Source organism: Apis florea, unplaced genomic scaffold (genome assembly GCF_048593485.1).
Source record: "Apis florea isolate Af1SG1 unplaced genomic scaffold, ASM4859348v1 contig_2411_pilon, whole genome shotgun sequence".
Classification (NCBI taxonomy): domain Eukaryota; kingdom Metazoa; phylum Arthropoda; class Insecta; order Hymenoptera; family Apidae; genus Apis; species Apis florea.
In genome coordinates, this window is record NW_028256580.1 from 1,564,107 (window position 1) to 1,587,763 (window position 23,657).

At 36.4% G+C, this 23,657-nt stretch overlaps 1 protein-coding gene and 2 long non-coding RNA genes across 4 annotated transcripts in view; 2 read left to right on the plus strand and 1 right to left on the minus strand.

Moving 5' to 3' along the window:
• fng (Fringe glycosyltransferase) overlaps positions 1 to 23,657 on the plus strand; it is a 67,417-nt gene that overhangs the window by 10,970 nt on the left and 32,790 nt on the right. For both annotated transcript variants that reach the window (XM_003691792.4, XM_086905114.1), the window contains exon 5: positions 16,428 to 16,587. In XM_003691792.4, coding sequence (XP_003691840.1) covers positions 16,428 to 16,587 — 160 coding nt within the window. The remainder of the gene's footprint in view (positions 1 to 16,427; positions 16,588 to 23,657) is intronic.
• LOC147658013 (uncharacterized) lies at positions 3,233 to 4,738 on the plus strand. The gene is made up of 2 exons (XR_015291258.1): positions 3,233 to 4,196; positions 4,408 to 4,738. It is a non-coding gene; the product is annotated as an uncharacterized LOC147658013 (long non-coding RNA).
• On the minus strand, positions 17,832 to 18,506 carry LOC147658014 (uncharacterized). The gene is made up of 3 exons (XR_015291266.1): positions 18,376 to 18,506; positions 18,056 to 18,183; positions 17,832 to 17,928 (listed from the first exon to the last, which is right to left on the minus strand). It is a non-coding gene; the product is annotated as an uncharacterized LOC147658014 (long non-coding RNA).

Genomic DNA, 23,657 nt, shown 5'->3' on the forward strand with positions numbered 1-23,657 from the left:
GTGATTATAAAGTTGTTATCGATAATCATCGTAGATCACGATTATTTCGATTTAAAATTAATTTTCGTATTAACAAAATTTTATCTAAAGAGAATACTTCACGCTTCAAAAATAAATTTGTATCTATCATCGTGAGCACGATTTCACGCGAAAAAAGATACGCACGGAAAAAGAATTGAAGGGGAAAGATAATTCGATACGAAACTTTTTGCTCAAAGTCCGTTTCGCGCGAGACGTTCGCGTGTGTATACGTGACAAATTGCAAGTATCTATAAGGAAGTTCATACGGCGCCAGTGATCAACGATCGAGAGTCGAACGATCTCGAAGTAGGAGCCCCTCGTGGACGCAAAACCGATGCGATACGCGATGAAAGTGGTCGATGAAACGAGGTCGAGGTACGATATCCCGGGGCGGATCGATGCGAGAGAATAAATCGATTTGGGACATGGACGCGGCCGAGTCGATTTCGTTTCTGGTCGCGTATACGTTGGTCGCGCGCAGCCTCCTCGAATTCCGATCACGCGGCCGCGACCGCCACGCGTAAAAAAGCCTTAATGCGCATGCCCAACCGCGGGCGAACTTCACAAGAACCGTACCACGCGTCGTACCACGAATCACAATTGCCTCGCTGCGTAGGGATGGGTTAACTTTTAAAATTTGAGAATTTTTTCACCGATTCGAATTTGCTCTAAAGTTTTCCCAATTTCCTCTAAAACTCTTCGAAATTGAAGAAATTCTTTTATTTTTTTTATGAATTCGATTCGATTGCATCGATTAAAATTTTATGAAACAATTATTTTACATAAGCGATGTAAAAATTATCGTAAATATTAAATATTTAGAGCACTTTAACTCCACGCGGACAGACCTTAAGAATTCTTTTTGATCGGACAAATTTCGAACAAGAATACTCGCGCGAAAGGTATCGCGAATGGGTTGGGTCCGGCTGCCGTTCGTCCATTGTTGCTCGTTCTCCATAGAATTTTAGATCGGTAACGACGATACCGATGATTTATAGTGGAAGCGTATCTCGGTATTCCGCTCGTGGCCGGTGAAAGGATCAGCGAGCCGGTTGACGAGGAGCGTGCGGCATTTCAGGTTGTCTTATCGCGTTTCAACCAGGGTTAACCGTGGCTTGTACATACACCGATACCTCGTATCGCTTCGTTCAAATAACGCGACGTTCTCTGGAAATCTTCGCGATCGCGTGTACACACGCGATCCTTCTCTGGAAAAGAAATCTCTCGACTAGGAAATGTTTTCGGTATCGCTGTTTCAATATTTGTCCTAGATATCTAGAAGAAGCGAAAAAACACTTTGCCACTCTTTTAGATTTCGGAAGACACGGAACAGAAAATTTCGCGATTCGTCGTAATTTTCTCGAGCGTGGTTTATCTTCGTTAAGCGCGGGACTCGACTTCGTTAAATTCCGGCATCGCTCAGTCGTGATCGTCGATTCATCGGTCACTTTCGGTACTTTTCGTATCTATGACACGCCTACCAACACGATAAATTCGTATATAGATTTGTAGCGTTAAAGAACGGTTAATAAAAATAAGGTGAAAAACGCGTCGTATACAAGTCTTGTAGAATAATCGATATTGGCATAGAATGTAGTCGAGGGTTTGTTGGGGAGGAAGAGAACTTGGGGATATCCTGCGTAGTTGCAATTACGGGCGGAACTCGCAAAAAACTTGCTCCGCTCCTGGACACGAGGTTCCTCGGAACGGTGAACGCTCGCGTGACTTAGTATTATATACATATAGTCAGGGGGCTGCCGGTAATATCGCATAATAAGCGTTTAGAGACCGAACTTCTCCCTTTCTTTCTCGCGTCGAGGTCATCGTTTCTTTGCGTTTTCTCCAAGACGATAATCCATCCGCTGTACTAACTAACGATCGTCTCGTTATTAAATACAGATCATCGTTGCAAGATTTTATTCGAAGCAAAGTAAAAAGCATTCCCGCGAACAAACTCGTTGCTCGATCTAGTAGTAGTTTCCAAGTTTCCTCTAACTCTGAGACGCATAATGGGCCGGAAAACATGAAACGTTCGACATAGCTCCGCGCTTGGAGCGCGTACGTGTCCCCGGGTGGCAGGTGTATCGGTGCACGACGCTCGTTCCTCCTCCGTTGTCTACGTGATACGAATTCGGTGATCCCCACCGATGTTCTCGGAATCCGTTCCCGAGGAGAATATTATTTCTCGACTCGAGAAGGAATAAAATTCGAGAGAGGGGGTCTCGTAGGAAATTGTTCACGTAGAATCACGCTGGCCATTCGCCAGTGTCGCCTTTTGTTCCCGGTTGCACGCGACCAGCCTCTCGACTCGATACGCGTCGCAGAAATGCTAATACCCGATAGGAATGCGCCTCTGGTGTTCATCCACGACATTCGACGACAGGGGGAGAAGTAGGAAGGGGACATCGCGCCCTCTTCTGTCCCGTTCCTCTTTTCCATTCTCGAACTTTGAGCTCATACGACCCTAGAATTTAATTCTCAATATTTTTGAAGAAAAGAATTAAAAATCAATCGATGGAAACAATTTTGGCAGTTGGTATAGTTTTATCAAGAAGTAGGAAAATTTTTCGATTCGTTTCGACGATATCGATGTGCGAGTTATATCGAAGTGACATTCTTTCATGACGGCAATACGACGATCGATCGTTTAATCGATTTGACCCGGCCAATTGATTCGAATGACGCTGCTCGGTTTGAACGATCAGCCTCGCGCTTGGTCGAATCGATCGTTGCGTAACCGTGTCAAAATTAATACCGATACGCAGTGTCGCTGCGCACATCGTATGCGCCCTGTATATATAACACCGACCAATAAAAAACGTAGAAAAAGAAAAATGTTGTCCTTGACGACATATTATTTCGAATACGATCAGTTACGCGCGTTTCGTAATTTTTAAATTACAAATATAAGAAAAATGTAGAGATTAAAATCAAACTTCCAAGCAAGATTACGTAGAGTAAAAATACACTAGAATTTATTCTACGTAATATAAAAATGATACCGTAGAAATTTGATGTAGAAAATGATACCGAAGAAAAACAGAAGTAGAAAATAATACAGAAGAAATAGAAGATATTGATTGATAGAAAAATTGATTCGCAATAAAAAAATTTACATTTTTTATTATTTTGAATCGCGTATGTATTCTTATTCTTAACGCATAATAAAAATAAAATTTGATTCTCGATATTCAATAAAGAATTATTTTGCTAAATATCATATACACTTTTATTTCGTAAATTATTATATATTTTATCTTCAAATCTATTTAAGATTTTAATTACAAGCATACGAGATTGAATTTGTTTATGTGAACGTATAACGTAGATTCTTATTATATGAACGTTTCAGTTATATGAACTGATCGTTCCTTAAGCCTACAGATAATTTTAAAATAATTTTCTTTTGTATTCAAATTATTTTTTTTATACCAATAATATAATAAAACATTTACACTCTATAAATCATCCAATCTATCGAATTTCATCCATAATATCGCAATAGAAATGAAACGTTGATCAAAAAAAATATACATATACATTTCAAGAGCCATCTTTTCCTATAAATTTCGTTCTGTTCCAATACGTCTCTTATCTCCTCGTGTACGAGACTCGACAAAAACGGTTTCTTGGTTAAGCTTCGCACTTGCTCAGAAATGTTGCGTGTCGCCATTTGCAAATCCGGCGCACTTCTCTCCCGTATGCACTGAAACTGGTTTGCACCTGATACCAGCTTCCCGATCGAATGACGCGTTTCAACGCTCCCCCCTCTTAATCCTCCTTTCTCTCGTTTACTCGTCCCTTTCTCGATTTGCCCTGCTTTTTCAAGATCACGCGAGCTTCCTCCCTCTCTCCTTCCTTCATTTATTTTCTGCCGAACGCGTCTGTACGCGTGGTTGGAAAGACTGTGAAAGAGTGGACGATAGTTTGATCGATGCGTGGCGCTACTTGCAACGTTGCCGGTGCAACGATCTATCGAGCTTTCGATAGTTGTCTCGATTATTTCCGCCATGATGGCTCGATTGAAATAAGAGAAAAAAAAAACGGAAAGAGAAGGAATGTGACAAGTGCGACTGTTGTTTTTTTTTTTTCGTTTAATGTGAAAGAGTTTCGCGAAAATTAAGGAAATGATAGAAAATGATGGGCAGAGGATTTAAAGATGGGTTAGCTTGAAGGTATATTAAACGCTGTATATGGAGAATAAAATGAAATTAGAATTTGTGAAAGGGATTAAAGAAAGCATTTGAGTTTGTTATTTTTTCAACAATAAATCTAGTAAATTAAGTTTGGATTACGTATATCAGTGACAACAATCTTTATATGAAGATAATTTTATATAAGAATATATAATAGATTATAATAGGTTATGTATGATCTTTTTAATAGATCGATTCAAAGGATGAAATCAGTCCTCGAAGTTTCAATATTATTTTGTCGATTTGGACATAACGGTAAGGCAGAATTTTAAAAATTGTAAAAAAATGATACAAATTTGAGATTCGATTTCGAAGGAATTGCGCTCTACGTACACACAAGTTTTTAATCAATTTACACGAAGATAATATACGAAGTTATTTATATCAAGAAGATTAACGAAACGTAAAAATTCTTTTCTTTCTTCATTTTCTAACAATACCTATTCTCTTCAATTAAACGAAATTCTTTTTCTTCTTGCATCCAATAAATACCCAATTTCACACTTTTAATTTTTATATTATATTTTTATATTTTCTTTACCTAGTCATCATCAGATATCCAAGATCCCTATAATTCGAAACGATCTCCTTGAAACGTGAAATTTATGTTTCCTGCAACTTTATCTTAAAACCCTTTTCAACCTTCTTCTAAACGCGTACAGCTTGTCGTAAATCGTGTTCCTTCCCTGCATTGACGTCTTTTCCGCCTTATAAACAAATCGCGCAACTCCACATTGGAATATATCGAATAGTCGATTGCTAGACCAAATCGAAACTATTTTCTCCGTATAGCATAGTATTCAGAGATACCAACCGTGAAATTGTTAAACGCGGATATTCTTGTTTAACTAGGACTCGCGTGTTCCAATTATTATTCGGATTATTATCGTCGAACGGAATTTACTGTTTCCGGAATATTGTTTTTATTTAATTCTCAAAATTCTGTTTCGAAAAGAGAGAGGAAGGGAGAAGCTTGTTGTATTCGTTCGAATATAAATGAGTCGTTGCTAGATCGGATCTTTTCTGTACTACTTTCTGAAAGATTCCAATCGTGAAATCGTCGAATGGATATTTTTATTTATCCAGAAATGTGAGTGTTTTAATTCCATTCAAGTTTATTATCATCGAGAGAAGTTTTTACAGATGTAGCTTTTGAATTTTTGAATTATTTAATTTTCGTGGTTTTCGTATACATATTTTCGAAGCAAGATTAATAAAATTCGAAGAAACTTGGTAAAATTTTTCTCCATTGATTTCGTGAAATGCTCAAACTGTGGATGGATGTCGAATGTGATATTAGCTCACCCACAGCATATACATTTTTGTTGCCACCTACCGTGATGTGTTTATATAAACAGTTGATAAGTGATAATTACACACAGTTGAAGCGCAAATGTATAATAGTAGCAATCCTTTTTGCAAATATCTTCATATAACGTGTTTAAAAATCAAAATATATATTTTTCTATTAACGTAAAGTAGAGGATTAGATTAACCTAAATAACCTAATCTGATTTCGAAAAAATTCGAGATCGAGAAAAAATCGCGACATTCTAACCTAACCTAACTTAATTTGATTTAAAAAAAGAGAAAGAAATTTTACGCTACGATACGAAGAGATACGAATTGCAAATTTCCTTCGAAAATTCTTTCATCTCGAGATCGAAACAAGATCGTGATATTCCTAACCTAACATAACCTAAATTAATTTGACCAAAAAAGAAAAAGAAATTCGAAGTATTAAAAATAATATAACAGTAGAGAAATCTTTTCTGTACTGTAAATAAAGTACAATATAGTTGCAAGAATAGAATTTCATTTCTTCGAACATTCGTTTGTTGTTCGAGATCGAAAACACGTCCAAAATAGAGACGAGTATCCTGGCTACGAGCCAATGATAAAAAGTTCCTCGAATCCTCGATAAGTTGGAGTGGCTGAATCCGATCCTACTCGACCTATCTCTTCCAGATAGTCTACAACTGTATATACATACATATATATATATGTCCTCGCATGAATGATTCCATTCAGCATCAGACGACGCGGTGGTCGATGAATTCGTGCGATTCGATCGGCAGATTTCGTTTCTTGGAAACCGTTTACGTCCATAAGATTTTCTCTTATCGCAAATCCAACATCTTCCAATCTCTTCTCGAGTATTCTTACAATATATCGCTATAATCGTAATATCGAAAGAGAAAAATTCGAAAATTCGATCTATTTACTCATCCTATAAATCTAAATTGAAAAGTGTTCGATCACTGTATACAACTGTTGTTTATAATTTTTTCTTACGAATGAAAAATCTTGCAAAAAAAAAAAAAAGATCCTCGTTATTTTTAATTATTAATTTTTTTTTCTTTTTTCTCGAAAAAATGTGGTCCAATTTCGAAGAAAGTTGTTCCACCTCGAAAGGATGATTTCGAGATACTTTTCAATCATTTTCAGGAATAGTCGTGGAACAGCGGTGGAGCGAGAGGGCACGTAGCAGCGCACGTACAGGCGTCTTCCTCCCGAGGAGGACGTCTTGGCCCGTTCACTTGGAAGGCAATTTCTGTTATCAATGTAATATTCCGCAGCGAGAGGCCCCGGAAATGGCTCGTTGACTCTCGCCGCGTCGCTCATTGCTACATCCGGTAGGATGGTTGCCGGTACACAATATAACTTGATACACTCGAAAGTGGAACAAAAGAGTTGCAGTTGGAACGTTTCGTCTGGGCATGCACGTGTGTGCATGCGCATGATTGCTGCTCGCTTCTGTTCTGTTTCGCGGATCCTTCGTCGTCGTTGAGTTGGGTCGATAATATAGTATAGCCAGTGAATAGAAAAGAAAGGCAATTTCTAGAAAAATATCTATTTTCTTTCTTCATCAGGAGAGAATCGATCGATCGTGTCCGATTTCGATTGCAATTTTCGAACGAACGAATTTTATTCTGGAATTATTTCCTGTTGTTAATTATAAGACAGTGCAAATATATTGAAACGATCATAAATGGTTTATAGAATAATTATCGATAATTGTGGAATTCTTTTGTTAAGGTAAAAGTATTATTTATAAAATTTCTTACAATTGATTGTAATTAATATCGTATATTTAATAAGATCGTTAATTCACAGCACAGAACGTTTTATGATAAGTTTGCAAAAATTTATCCAATGATATATCGAAACACCGATATTACCGATATTTATCGACAAGAATATCGATTGTCACATCGAAATCGATAACGTATCAATATTACCGATATTATTAATATCGATTGTCGCAACTCACTGGCATCGAGATACAAAATGGATGGTGTGCGTGTTAACCTCAAACTTTTCGAGGAGACGATAAACGAGGAAAAGAAAAAAAACAATCGAGACTTTTCTTTAAAGTGGAAAAAGAAAGACATGGTCGATTTCGTTGGAACGAAGAGGAGGGGAATATAAAATCGCGTCTCGATCGAGAGGCAATCGTATCCACGTAACAAAATATCCCCGAGGTCGAGGAGAAAGAAAATCTCTTGCGGTGGTTGGCTTATAAGTCTGACCTTATTCTGTGTATCGAGTGTCCGCAAGTTCGACGACAACACTACTTTCCTGCTCCCTTTTCCTCGAAAAGAAACCGTATGTATACATATATATATTTCTCTCTCTCGCTCCTCTACATCGAATCTCTATATCTCTGTATAGGAATTCGAACGCTGTTTGGAAGAGGCATGTCGAATGGAGGAAAGGTAGACATGGAGGTTTCGTGGCTTCTCTCCAAAGTTTAGACGTGTTTGCATCCTTTAAGCATACTTCCTTGCCACAAGGTTTCGTTGTAGCGATTGGCAGTTGGCCAAAAGATACGACGAATGTATCGACAAATCGTATATATATGCATGTTATTCCGATTCTGCGCATTTTGATTTATAGTTCGATCGAATTTTAACATAGTAAAATTGAAATGGAAGATAGATAAAGTTAAGAGAGAATAAATATAAGTTTATCGAGTTATTGGAACTTGAACGAGGAAAGAATCGAATCTTTATCGCTTTCGTATTAAAGAACATCGATGTTCATAGCATTGCGTGCCAAAAACTTCTTCTTACTCAGGTCAGGTATTTAAATATACTTTTTATTTAGAACAAAAAATTTGTCATTTTTCTTTTCAGAATATTTTCAAGTTTGAATTTAAATCATGGAGAATCGATCGATTTTCGAGTATTTTTAGATGGAATCGGTTAACAGCATTTTTATTTTATCCTGAGACGAAAATATTCTTAAATTCGAATTTAATTCGCAAATTATTAGTATTCAAAATTTCAACCTGGGGCACTATCTCTTCTCGATAATTTCGATGCTGCTTTTACTTTATTTATCGTAATTGTATCATTTCCTTTTCAAAATATTCTTAAATTCGAATTTAAACCGTATCCACAAATTATCGTTCGATGCGAAGCATCGATCAAAATTTCCATCCCTTCCTTGATCCTCGAGCAATCCATCTCTCTCTCTCTCTCTCTCTCTCTCTCTCTCTCTCTCTCTCTCTCTCTCTTTCTCTTTCTAAAAAAAGTTTCAACCGGTCGAGATTTAAAATCGATCCTCGAGAAGAGCACCAGCATCTCGAAATACATAGTTGCTGTGCTGGGCCCCAATTTAATAATCAATAATTTAGCCCTGGTGAGGCCCCGGGGCTGCACGTGTACGGACCGTGCCGTGATCGTGCCGCTCGAGCAACGAGTTGGTTATGTCCATCGGTTACGTGTTCGGTTAATCGAGACGTTGGACAATAGTTTGGACGACGACAAGTCGATCGAGTCACTCCCTTTCAAAAGCTCTGGGCCAGTCTTCATTTCGTGCTTGTTTTATTCGATAAACAACGCTCGAGGTGTGCACACTTCCTCTCAGTACACTCGCTTGATTTTCGAAATTTTACCGCATTGCCGTTCTTTCATCTAATATTCATTTGTTCAGATATCGTGAAAGGAAAAAAATTTTACGATTAGGTTAAGTTTCGTTAGATTAGACAAGTTTGAAAACGAGATTAGGTTAGATTTTAACTTGTCATTTAATTGAAAGATAAGTATTAAATCTTTGTAGCTTTTTATAATTTTGCCACAGTGCGATTATATTTAATATCGAAGATCGTTCAGATATGAAAGAAAGAAATTTTATGTCAGTTGATTTTAGATTAGATGAGTTTGAAAGTGAGATTCAGATGTCGCGAAAGAAAAAATTCACGATTAAATTAGGTTAGGTTAAAGAAAGACGTAACCTTTCGTCTTGTAAATTCAATCGAAATTTGTATTGAATCGAGAGAGATATATCATTTAATTTTGCTTAAAACTTCCTGTTAAAATTGAATATTTGAATCTGTAGTAATAATTTCGAAAGATTTAAGGAAAGAAAGGAAAAGAGAGAGAGGAAATCGATGATAAGCGAGATCAGGTTCGTTACGACTCCGTCGATAAAGCGACGCTTCCGCTCTGAACTGGCCGCACCTGTATCGAGTGACTAATCGACCATCGGCCCGTCTGCAAGATGTTACCGTCTTCCCTCTTCCTCTTTCCTTCCTTCCATAATATATTTACCCTCCACCTTTTCACAAATCTCAAAGCAATTATATTTGAAATAATTTTACGAAATATCGTAACATAACTCGTTTTTCTCGTTAATCGTAACACGAATGAATTTTGTTTATTCGCACGATCACAAAATTGCTGTGAGTCTAATCTAACCTCAAAATATGCATTCGTATATTCGTTCGAAATGTTGTTCGATGGTGGAAGGATGACAAAGTAGCACTTAGTGGGAAGAGCACGAATCGGTAGCTGGCGATAATGGAACGAGATTATTCGAGACGGTTGGTTTACCTTTACGAATCGAGGCGAATGATCGGATTCGCCGGATGTGCGCAACAGGTGAAATTACACGTAGAGAAAATTGCCGATCCTCCGCTTCTCTTCGTTTCTTTTTCTTTTTTTTTTCTTTTCTTTATTTCTTTATTCCTTTTCGTCCTTGCTTACGTGTTCTTGGAGGAGAGAAGAATCTGAGAGTGCAACATGTTGCGATGATGCGGTCACGGTCGTACACTGCGATACAACCAATTTTCGATCGCCCGGAGTCGGAGAATTTTGAGAATTTTTTTTTTTTTTAAGAAAATTCATGATTCTTTGAAACAATGAGAACTTTGACAATCTTTTGATTCCAATATAATTTTAAAAAACAATTATACGAAATAATGAGAATTTCGATAATTTCTTGACAAACAGCAAAATTCTTCGAATTTAAATCTTTTGATTTTTCAGCAAAATGCACTATTCTTCTATAAGTAACGAAAAATGATAATTGAATAAAATTCACGATTCTCTAAACATAACGAGAATTTTGATATTCAAGAATAAAATTCATCATCAATTTTTTCATCGATCTTTCTTCTTCGACGATTCCTCGAGATTCTATACACGGAAGAAAACTTCCAAAACCTTAAACTTGAAAACAAATTATTCGAGGGACGCGAATAGAATGAACGAGCACGAGTTATCGGTCGATCCCTGCCAGGTATCGAAAAGGTCATGGCTGACGTGTGCCGCGCGATCGAGACGGGCGTGGCGATCACGACTCGCGCGGATTAAATCGTGATCCGTGGCGAGGTCGCCACCTCCGCGCGTAAAAGCTAACCGCCGTTACGAATGCATACTCGAGTAAATTAAACTGGCCGATCTATCTCGCTCGACCATCTGTAATTTCTCGAAACCGATCATTACTCCGTTGTGCGAACCAAGCCTTATTTTTATTAGTATCACCTTAGCTATAGGATCATTCTCACTAATCTTGCTTCTAATAAAAAATAATTAATTTATTTATTAATATAATAATATAATATTCATTGTACATTATTACACGAGCTTTACGAAAGAACTTAAAATTTTTCTTTCAACCAAATATTCTTTGATTGTACCCAATTCAGTATATTCGATATATTATAAAATTAAGAGTATCTTTTATTTTTCTTTTTTGGAAGAAGAAGAAGACATCGAAAAGTGTATTCATCATCGTATTCAATATCGATCAGAAAATCGAAATGGAGAGAGAACGTTTCGAGCATTTCTCCCTCTCCCTCTCTCTCTCTCTCTCTCTCTCTCTCTCTCTCTCTCTCTCTCTCTCTCTCTCTCTCTCTCTCTCTCTACGTGCATCATACACACGCGTATCGTTCCGATATGTACGACACAATATGTGATTGTCGAGAAGCCATGGATCCAGAGTATCGTGGGAACGTTTGCGCGTTAACGACGCGTGTCAACGGCCGTTTGAAGGGGCGAGACGCGTGCACGGGACACGTGCTAACGTTGGATAAGGGTGGCCACCCTCTGCCATTTTTCTGGGAATTGTTCTCGAGTCGATTCCCATCGAACGAAATCCCCCTCGACTTTTCCGACACGCGACGATTACGGAACTTACCAGAAGGAAGTAAATCGGTTGAGGTTAGGTCGCGGTAGAATTTGGAACAATTGGGATACTAATTCTTTCGAAATATATACATAAGTGATTAGTTATTTTAATTTGGTTTTTTATTTTGTGATTATTTTATTCGCACGTGAAAATTAAATTTTTTTTTTTGAAATCGAATTATACGTATATTTTTGATACATCAATTGACATGTAATAAATTAATATTAATTTAATTATTTGAATTTTATAATTTTTTTGTGAGTGCATGGAGATTAAATTTGTTTCTTTCAAATGGGTGTTTCCGTGTAAAAATGATTAGTTCGGTCGTTTCGAATTTTTTTCGCGAGAGAGAAAGGGAGAAATCCGAATAATAATTTATAGAGGAGGAAGAGTTATATTTGAAAAAAAAAACAAGGATGGAATGAAAAAAAGATTTCTTGAAAATTCCTTTTATGCAGCGGATGCAGAAGGAGACGAGTTTCCACGCGGAGATTTCTTGTCACCGGGGACAGCAGTGGAGAGGCGGAGAGATAATTGGCAGAAACGAAAGCAGGTGTCGGTCCTGTTTATCTTCGCGCCTCGAGAACCCGGTCCCCGTTAAATCGGTGTCGTTAAACGTTCGAGGAGATGTTTCGACTTTCGTGCACGACTAATTGCACGATCGTAAACGTCGTGAAAGTTTGACCGATTTGCGAGAAAAAGCCCTTAAAACATCTCCTTCTTTCGCTTTCTTTCGAAGCGAAATTCCACGAGGAATTCGTTTCATTCAGACGCGTTTGTCGATTGGAAAAATTATTTTTGAAAAATATGCATGATTGATTTGAGTTAACTTTAAATTCAGAGATATGATATCGTACAAAGATATAGATAGGTAGATATGGAAATGTTTTGATTGAAAAAATTATTTTTGACCCTCGAATTTTAATTAAAGAAAGAAAATTGTAATTAGGGAAAACCGATAAATCAAATTCGAGATATTGCTCTTTATGAGAAAATAAAAATGGAACTCGTAAATAATAAAAATATCGTAACGATCAAATTATCTTGATTACTCGTTGCTCGTTTACAGCCATCCCTACATGCGTTTCTCGGTTAACAAAACCTCGACTCGTTGCAAACCTTCACTCACGAAAAATTCTATTATCTCTCTCTCTCTCTCTCTTTCTTGGAGAGAAGAAAAAATCGATATCTCGAAAAAAGCTCGAAAGCTCGATAAATCGTGTATTTTAACAATTGTGAGAATTTTGGAAGGTTGGAGATGGGGGAAGGCATCCGGAGAATGGGCGCGAGATAATATATAAATCGGTCAAGTTTGGCTCGCTTTGGAGGGCTCCCGTGGCCGTTTTACACGGCAATTAACGGGCCAGGCACACCCACCACTCATTAAGCCTCGGCTCTCGATGCCAATTTGCCGCCTCGTTGCCGCCGTGCACGCACGCCACTCGCTCGATTCGGTTTCAAGGCCTCTTCCCATCTTTTCCATTTTCTTCTTTTTCTTTAGCAGATTCGTTTATTTTGAAATTGTTGAATCCCTCGTGATCTACTATCTATTCTCCACTCTTTGTAAACGATACAATACAAACAATTTTTTAATATAATAACATTTTTAACATCTACTCTTTACAATAGCAATACCTTCTTAAGTAGCCCTATTTCCTTCTTTCCTCCATCGGTAATCAAACGAATAATTACGAGATACGATATATGTATATATATATATATATATATATATATATATATATACACAAAACACAATTTCCTCGAGGAATTGGTTCGTCCCCCCATTATTTCATCAACAACCCGTTAAAACACGAAAAGAGGGTCTCTCGATGTCGGGTCGAATAAAAATGAACTGGTCTTCGCACCTTCATCCCCACCCCTCTCCCCTCCAGCTCTCAATATATATGTAGATCGCGGGTAAAAGGTGCGCGCGCATGAATTTTACCGACGGGCACCGTTTAATATCGTTCATAACGCTTAATGAATATCCGCCTCTTTCCTTCGTCTCTCTTCGCGCCGCAAGTCGATAAATAAATTTACGCGCGTCTCTTGTATATAAATATATCTGTATATATATATATATATAGAATTGTATACATTGATTGTTATTGCATTATCTCGTATAATTATACGTTTACTATTAATAGTGAAAGGAGGATTGCGTGAACGTGAGGAGGAATATGGACGAATTAATAACAATAATGCTTGAAATAACAGAGATGGCTATTCTTCGGGGGAATTGCGTTGTAAAAAGTTTTTAAATATTATGTGTACAATATGTATTGGAAAATTGTTGTTATATCTCGTGTAATTTTTACGTGCGTGTAATATATGTCGTAAAAGTGTTGGGAGTAATACGTTAATATTGGATATTGACGATGGCCAATCGCGTAGTTTTAATACAACGGTAGTGTTGGCTAGTGACCGAGCACGAAATTTGAACAATTTTTCTCGAAGAAAACATATCGAGTAAATATCTTTTTAATCGGAAAATAAATAAATAGATGGACACGTTACTTGGACTTCGTTCGTATATTGATCGATTGTTCATAGCCGACGTGTTACGTGATTTTTTCGTTTTAATTAACGAAGTAGCAACGAAAATTATTTGCAAAGGAAAATGTCGCTTGAAATTACATTCCAGGAATCTCAGTTTAAGGAATATTTCAATATTTTTTGGACACCTTGTATATGTATTTATCACATCTTTCGTGTCTTAACTTTTTCCGTTGTATAAATTCATTAATGCGAGTTTTAAGAAGGTTGCTTAAGTAGAAACGGAACAAATGTCGTAATAATTCTAAGGAAGTATACGTTTCGAGTATGGAGAATTTTATAATGAACAAGATATTAGATTTCATAAAAGTGGAGAAATATATATATATATTTATTACACAAATATCGTCAACGTGCTTCCACATTCTCGATTAAATACGGAATAATCGAATAAATGCAAGTTTTAAAAGAAACACTGTTACGAATGTTATTAATTATTTAAGTTATTAATTAAATTAAAATTCTAAAAAAAAAAAATGGTTGGCAAAACGGAGATAATCTCTAATTAAAACTCGTAGGATAAGGTGGAGATATCGTGCTGCGAGTTTCGACACTTCGGCCTCTTTGATGCCTATCCCTCTCGAGGAACTCGTAAAAATTCTAAACGCCAGATTTAATTAAATACCGACCGGGTCCAGAACGAGCCACCCTCTGCGCAGGGCCGAGAATCCATCCGAGAGAGAGACGATTAGAGAATCAACAAAGATCGAGCCAATTTGGTCGATGTATACAACTCGAATAATGAATCGATGCTCGAACTATTTCATTGCAACGTCGTTAATATCGATATCGATACTAATGATCGATCCTATCGAATTTGATCGGATCGAGTCTTCCATTCGAGTGGTGGAAAATATTTTACCGATCGATTTCTGGTGACTTTTGGTCGAACGTGGTGAGGAATTTTTGGCGAGTTGTAGGAATGACGAATTTGGGGAATTTATAGTGAATTTGAAAGAGGGTATAGGGTTTTTTTTTGAAGGATAGACAAAGTCGAGAAATATGAAAGAATAAAGAAATTCTAAGAGTTAGGAAATCTTGAAATGAAGGAAACGTTGAGGAATTTCGAGAAATTTTTTTATCATTTTAATTCAGAAATTTGAAAAAAAATTACAAACGAAACTTCGAAACTTCAACAACAGAAAGAATCTTCGCTTCCTTTCGAAATCGATGACACCTATCGATCTCGTTATCACGGATGAATAGAGGAAATCTTAGGTTATGTAGAAATCTACATAAACGAAAAAAAAAAAAGAAGAAAAGTATTTAGATACGATCTAACGTATACGAGAGGCAATTGGCATCTTTGCACTCCATTAAGTTGGAATCCAAGCGTGTTCAACGATGGCGGCAGGTACGTATCGAGAGGATTGGCCACCCGGTAGCGCTAATGGCCGCGCAACTCTTAGAGGCGAAGATTTTATTTCGCCTATCGTCCGCTCCTTCCCTTTCCAAGAAACGGTTGTTCGCGATTGCATTTCGATGTCAGCCACTTTGCAAATGATAAGATACATCTCGAGATTATTCCTTTCCTCTTTTCTTCCTTCTCCTCCTCCTCCTCTTCTTTTTGTTTTGTTGTTTCTATAGACTGCTTCCTTATCGAACGAACGAATGGGATAATTGTTGGATCGGTTGTTTTGAGATAACGTTCGATTTTTATGCACATGGAGAAGAGGTTTTATTGTTTATCGCTTTTACGATTGATTGAAGGAGATATATCGTTTCGATGTATTCTTGAACTTTAATCAAGGTTAAGTTTCAAAATTAGGTTAGAATTTTTACATATAAAATTGTATTGGATACGAAATTTTGATATTTTAAGGAAAATTATTTTTAAAATCTTCTTCTTTGAAACAAAATTACATTTCAATTTTACATGCTCTTTATAGAATATATTTTAACCAAGAAATTTTAACTCGATTATAGTCATAGCAGTGTAATCCTTCTTAAAATTACATATTTTTAATTTTTACATTTTGAATAACAATTTCCTCTCTCTCTATATATATATCTTTCCTTAAACAAATCTTGAAACAAAATTACAAATTTACAAATTTTCACACGTGTTGCCACGAAATTTTCAATTCGAATATATATAAAATTATAATAATATAATTAATACTCGTAAATATAATTCGTCGAGTCGAAGCTTTCTGGCCACACTGGTTCATATCCATATATCGAGGCGCGAGGGGATGAAGTAACATTACAGATCGAACGTTGGCTCGGTTGCAGGTGGTTCTGCCACTTCGACGATGATAATTACGTGAACGTGCCACGCCTGCTCAAGCTTCTGGACAACTACAATCCACGGGAGGACTGGTACCTGGGCAGGCCCTCGATACCGGCACCCTTGGAGATCATCAGGCAGGGGCCGGAACCCTCGAAGCGGCCGGTGAGTTTTTCACTCGAATTACGAACCAGTTCCTAAAACTCGAACTCCCTTTTTCTCCGATATTTCGAAAGAGACGCGAGTGGACCACCCGGTTCCGCTACCGATTCCAACCTATTGGTTAATTAACGATGAATCCATTAGGATCTAGGAAATTTTTTTCCAAATTCGAGGCGTTTTATATTCTTTTAGTTGATAAAAATCGATAACGGATTTTGAAAATGCAGACTTTCGAGATTTTTGATTTTTTGTAATTTGATAAATTCAGATTCACGACTGATAATAAAAATACAAAATCCAAAATTTTAATTTTCGAAGCAAGAAGATAGAAGAAACGTGGATTTAAAAAAATTCTAAAATCTAGGAAGATCGACGGAGAATTTGTCCAACAGCTTTCCCTTTCTTCCTCTGTTTTATCGTTGCTTCGATGTATCGGAATCGTGTACAAACGAAAGCAACAAGTTTTTTCGCGTCCTTTCTTGCGTTCGCCTCGTAACCGGAGGAATTTCTTCCATTTTCGTGATTGGTGACGATCGTTTCGCGGAGACCTCCCTCAATCCGGGTGAATGGAGGCGGTAATGAGTAACCGTTTCCTTTTTTACCGGCCGTCAAAGGATAGAGGCGTGAAATTCCCTTTTTTCGTGCGCGGCGGGAGGTCTCTCTCTCTCTCGCCTTGGGATTCTCCAGGGACACGGAAGAAACGTGAAAGTTGGGGGAATGGAGGCAGAGAAATCGGTGGAAAGGAAATATTTGACGCTTGAGAAATTTGAGAGGGAGGGAAGCAAAAAGAATATAGAAATATGAGAAATAAGAAATGTTTGTTAGATTTTTTGAAAAATCTATGAAAAATTGAAAGAGAAAAGAGAAAGGTGGGAGATTCTACACTAAGTATAGAACATTTAAAAGATAAAAAAACGTTTGATGTACTTTTGCAAATTTCAGAGATAAATTGGAAAATGAAAAAGTTCCAATGAATTTGGAGGAAGAGGAATATTTGGCGTCTGAGAACTTTTGGGAGGAAAAGTAGTAGAAGAAGGGAAAAGAAATTCGAGGGAAAAGTTATTGCTTTCGTTTCTGGTTGGGGTTGCACCAACCAGAGAGGAAATTTGTTGCGCGTTTTCTTGCTTGGACGCGAGCAAGGAAACGAGTTACGTCACTATCTACCGGTCTTATCGAATTTATGCATCTGGGAGGAAGCAGCCGCCGCATTGTAGCCGTATTTTCCAGTTTGCAAGCTTAAACCGAATCCACTGTGTCTCCCCTTAGAGGGCGAGTTCGAAGAGAATGGAGAAGGAGGATCATTTTCTTCTTCTCTTTCTTCCTTTCACTCGTGAATTTATCCTCCTTCAATTACGAATACGAAATTAATGAATTTTGAACGAGTTTTTGACGATAAATTTTGTAATTGGATTTGAAAAAAAAATTTAATCTAAAAATGTAATATTTTGTAGATTCTCTTTCGAGATCGTACCTTTTTTTCAATCAATTTGCCACATGTATCCTGTTTTTCAAGATTAGAGTTTAGAGTTTCTGTAAAATCCGTGATTTCCTGGATTTCTCACCTTAGCTTCCCTTTCCTTTCCTCGCCAGGTGAAATTACTTGAAAAGTAATCATATATAAATTAACATTATAAATGTATCTTTTTATATACATACTATATTATTTATAGATAATTTAATATTAATTACAAGAGACTTGATATACGTACATATTATACTATTTATAAAACTTGATATTGCACGAGACTCGTCACTATTATTTTATCGAATTTATATACTCGCTATACTTACTATATTAATACACACGAGTCTTCGATATCGTTCATATATGACCTAATATCAATCTTCGATATATTTACTGTATTATTGCTACGCTATAATATACGTAGGATGACCTAATATTAATCGCACGAGGTTCATCGAATCCGATCAAAGCCCACTCGATCTTTCCTCCCTGGAACATTCGATATCTCGATTAGAAAGGCCGCAGTCTCGAGTACTTATTACATGCCTCGAGTCTGCACAGTATCTGTCTGAAGAGACTCTAACGCTTATAAACTCCCTGCCACAAAGTCGCGATCAAAAATCGATAAAAGGCCGAAGAAACTCTCTCACCAGAGATACACGATGCGATTCCGCGTGATATGATCGCCGCGTGGCCTCCAGGACAGGTAAAACGAGGCCTCTGATCTTATCTCGCCACATTGTCATGCCTATAAGCCCATTAATCCTTTTTCCTGTTCCTGAAAAGAAGAATAAGGCAAAAATAAAAAGAGTACTTGTCGACTCTAAAAAACCGATAAAAAAAAAAAAGAAAGAAAGAAATCTTCTCACGCATTTATAGGGAATTAACGGTAGTCTGATCGATCTTGTTTATTCATTATTCCATTAAAAGGGAACGATTTGTGATGTGCTATGCGCGAAGGATTTTGATTGGTTATGCTTCGAAATACGTCACAATTATCAACCAATTGCGAACGAGTATTTTCTTTTAAACTCCGATAGGTGGAGGATATTTTTCATGAAAAATAGGTTATAAATTAAAGAATAAAGAAATATATAGTTATAGAAATTGTTGTTTAATTTCACTTACTTTTATTGTGATTCTAACTCTTATTAAGATCCATAGTCTTTTTCGTTATTTTGCATTCTTTTTTAATATTTTTCTTCTTCGATATCTGGTCAGAAAAAAAGAAATCTGAAATCTTCCACAATTTAATCGTGAATTCGAAAGTAATAATCGAAAATTTTAATGTTTTCCAGAAGAATTTTGAACGTTTGATCAGCGGATCGTGTAAACGGAAACGAAATCGAAACCGGTAGAGGCGAGATGAAACGATAAATCTTGCGAGAGGACCCGTTCCTGCCTCCAGAGGAGATTAAGCGTTTCTTATAAGGAATGATCTCGACCATTCATCAACCGGCAGCCAGATATCTCTTTCTCTGATTTCTACTCGAGTCACCAGGCTCGTTAGTCCCCTAATAGCTTAAACTCTTTTCATTTTTCCAGCTTTCCTTCGAAAATTATATCCAAGATGAACAGTCTTATATAATCGCTAATTAGAATATCTAAGCAAGATTCATTGTCAAGTGAGAATAGTGAGGTTAGAATTTAATCGAGAATCATTGAAAAATTATTTTAGAAAATTATTGAATATATAAGACAAAAGCGAAGAAAAATGATTGCACGATTACTACACTTTCATTTGCTTCATTATGCATATGAAGAAATTAATCCATATCCATTTATAAATTATCGATTCTTTTTAAATTACATGTAAGGACAATTACGTAAACTTAAGGTACGTGTGTCCATTTGAGAGTATGTAGAGTAGACTGGCTTACTGTCTAATAGAATTAAAAATTATGGAGATAGATTCATCTCTACTTTCTCTCTCTCTCTCTCTCTTTTAAATTGTTATTCTCAGAATAACTCTTCCAAGTTGTAAAACTACAGCAACCATATATCCAAAATAATTCTCGTGAAATTCTCGTTTTCAGGCAATATTCACTCGCTGAAAAAATAATTCCAAAGTGAATACATAGACAGTGATAACTTAAGAATACATACAAGGTTTCAATGGACAATAAGTTCAATTTGAAGATAAAAATTTTAAATAACGTAACTTCAGGAAGCAAAGAGAAATCGAGGTGTTTCGTCTTTCTATTCCCCTTTAATCGAGAGAATATTCGAAGCAGAGATCAGACTGGATCCCATTTCGAGTGAATGGACATTGTTCTGCGGACACCATGGATATAAAGATCTCTTTCTCTCTCTATCCCTTTCTCTATCTTCTCCGTATTCCGTGTTTTTCAGCCCTACTCTTCCTCGAGGTCCTCTTCATTCAGCCTTCTTACGATCCGGTCGAACCAGTATCGTTGCAAAGAGAACCACCCTTGAAAGTCGATCGAACGCCGAGCTCCTCGGGTATCGATAACAAGCTTGGTAACCCACTTAAGTCCTCGTGGCTTACGAACATCCTTCTTTTCTTTTTCTCTGGACGCTTTTTAATTTTTTCAAACTGCCAGGGATCGAGATTGGCTCCATTGAAGGTCTGTAATTTCGTTCGAGCCTCTCCTCGAACGATTTTTGAACGATTCTGATAAATTAGATTACGATAGATCATGAATTTTAAAAAAATTTAGAAAGTTAGAGTGGAATGAAGTAAAAATTTGGCTTGAAGATCGAGCGTTTTTATGTTATTTTCATAATATTAACACACGAGTGAAGTTTAAAAGTGGCAAATAATATTTACTATACTTGGAATATTTAATTATGCAAATTAGATATTGATAAATATATAATTTAAACAATGAAAAGTATTATAAGGATGAAATGTTTAAAGAAGAAAACTGGATTAAGTTTCCCTCTATTTCGAAAAGATTGTACTTTGCGCATAATATGTGGACCGAGATAACCTAGACCGTGTCATAATAGCGAGACGAATCTCATTCCCGGCATTGTCATAAATGTTCTCGTTTCGCGGTGTCCTGGCCGCATTCTCGCCAAGATCGTAACACGTTCTGTAGAATTCATCATAACGACTCCTCCGTTTCCACTCGTGTATATTATCTTACAGTGATTTATCTTAAAAGACTGATAAATTCAAACATATAATATAATTAAAAAATTTATCTGAAATAGAAATATTTAAATTATTAAAATTTTTAATTTTTATAACTTTTGATTAATATTCTTGAATTTTAGATTATCCAAATAGTAAAATCACAACCATTTAAATCAAAAAATTCTAACTTTAAAAATATTTCCTTCGAATATTTTACAACAGTATATCTCTTTGAACAGAGGCGACCTCTTAAATCGAGAAATAGATACTGCGCCTCGTATGTTTCGAGGATCCATCTGTAAACAGAACGATACAAGTGAAAGATGGCTACTCTCTTTTCTATTGAAAACACGCATTATTGAGATATCAATAATTATATTTGAAAGAATCTCAAGTTCTAGGATAGTATTTAATATTTCGAATACGTATAATTATGTAAATCTAAAACTTCAAAAACGAAACGACATAAATCTAATTTAACCTAACCTATATCTTTTCACTCGAATATTTTACGGTAGCAAGTTCCTTGGACAGAAACGATCTCCAACGATTCTTAAATCGAGAAATAAACTATGCATTGAGAATCTACCCGCGTAGAGTAATAGATGGAAGTGAAAGGTGGCTAGTGCTCGTTGGAAGTGGTTCGTGCACAGTCCACGACGTATTCTGCGACCCCCCATGGGTGTGGTGCCATCTTCCAGCCAAGATTATGGTCCAAGGTACAGTGGACGTTACTCCCTGGGGGCTTCGCGTACTCGTATATTATATTTGCCCGAGAAACACTCGTTCTGTTCTTCTCTTATTCTTCGCTCTATCCTTCGTCCTCTTTTCTTCTTCCGTCGTTACTGCGTCCGCTGAGAGCTACGAAGCAGAGCTAGAGGCTGTGCACGTGCATTGTAAGAGAAGCTCGGGATCGACGGGTGAATGAGCGTTCATCCGTGAGGGTGTGGAGATCATTGTGGTTAGGTTCGAAGCTGTTGTTGAGTTGGTCAGATTGACTCATGCGATCTGTTCGAATGTTCCGTTATTTATGAGACGATTGTTCCATCGTAATGATATCCGAATGAATGATCTCTAGAGAATATGTATCTCGAATTGATGATAGTAATTTGGACATTTTATTTAGAAATGTGATATAAAGATTTAAAAATTCGTTGAATTTTCGATTGAACGTATTAGAATTATATATTTGAATTATTGAAGATATATATATATGTACGTATATAAGTGTATACGTATGTCAAGATAGCACATGTAACGCTCTCTTGCGGTTCAATTTGGTAAGAAAAATTTAACCAAATTTATAGAATGAGGTGAGAAGTGAGTACATATATAGTGTTTTAAGAATTCGAACAATTACAGAAGAAAAAAATTATATTCTAGGATTATATAGGTATTATATTCTTTCTGATATTCTACGATAATTAATGACTTTTCCAATCTTGATATATTATTTTAACAATGTTGACGATATTTTTTGGCAGCCATTTTGTGTTGTAAGACATCCACAAGGTAATACAATTTTCTTCGATAATTGATAATAAATAAAAAAATGGCGAAACGAAATTTTAATAAATTCACGAGGCTATTTATTCTCTTCGAGGGAAAACGTGCATCTAGTTTTCAACATCGTGATTACGATTTACTGTATAGAAGCGTGGTAACGAACAAAGAGTCGAGTTTCGTAATCATTGGTCGATTCAGAGCCTCGTAGAGGATAATTGAACGTGGAGAATATCTGGTCTAACGATATAATAGGCACGAGGCAATTCTCTCGCAAAAACACGTATACCCGGGGCTAATTTAAATCCCCACGCGGTAACAAAAGTCGCGGTGATTATCAGACTATCGTTCTCTCTTCGTTCTCCGATTATCGGTAGTTCTAGAGAGGCCAATTGACCCAATATCATCGCAGATATTCTACAACAAAATATATTGGGTATATTCTAAAAGTTGGAATCATTTTCTTAGTCGTTTTATCAGGTAATAAACTTCTAATTTTTTGTATTCTTGAATTCTACGTAATATATTTGCAATTCTAAATTTTCAATCGATACATGGATGAATTCTTTTTGTTAAGTTAAGATTTCGGTTGATTTCGATTGATTAAGATTTCGAGAAAAATTTTAACCTAAAATTTTTTTCAATTCTTCGATTCATATTCGTAACACAATTCTAAACTTTTGACATGAATTTTATTTCTGAGTTAACCTCAATATTTTAATCGATTTGAACGACTTGAACATAATTCTAAAATTTCTTTCAGTTCTACACGTTTGAAATTTCAAAGTTTCAATCGATGTATATATGGAATTGGATTTTCTTAATGGTTTAAGTTGATTCGAACAAAATTCTAACCTAAAATTTTTTTCAGTTCCCGAATTCCACGTAACAAGTCTGAACTTTCAATCGATATACATGAAATTAAATTCTCTCAGGGATTAATTCAACAATTCAACCGATTTTAATATTTCCAAACAAGACGTATCAAGACATCACTATTAC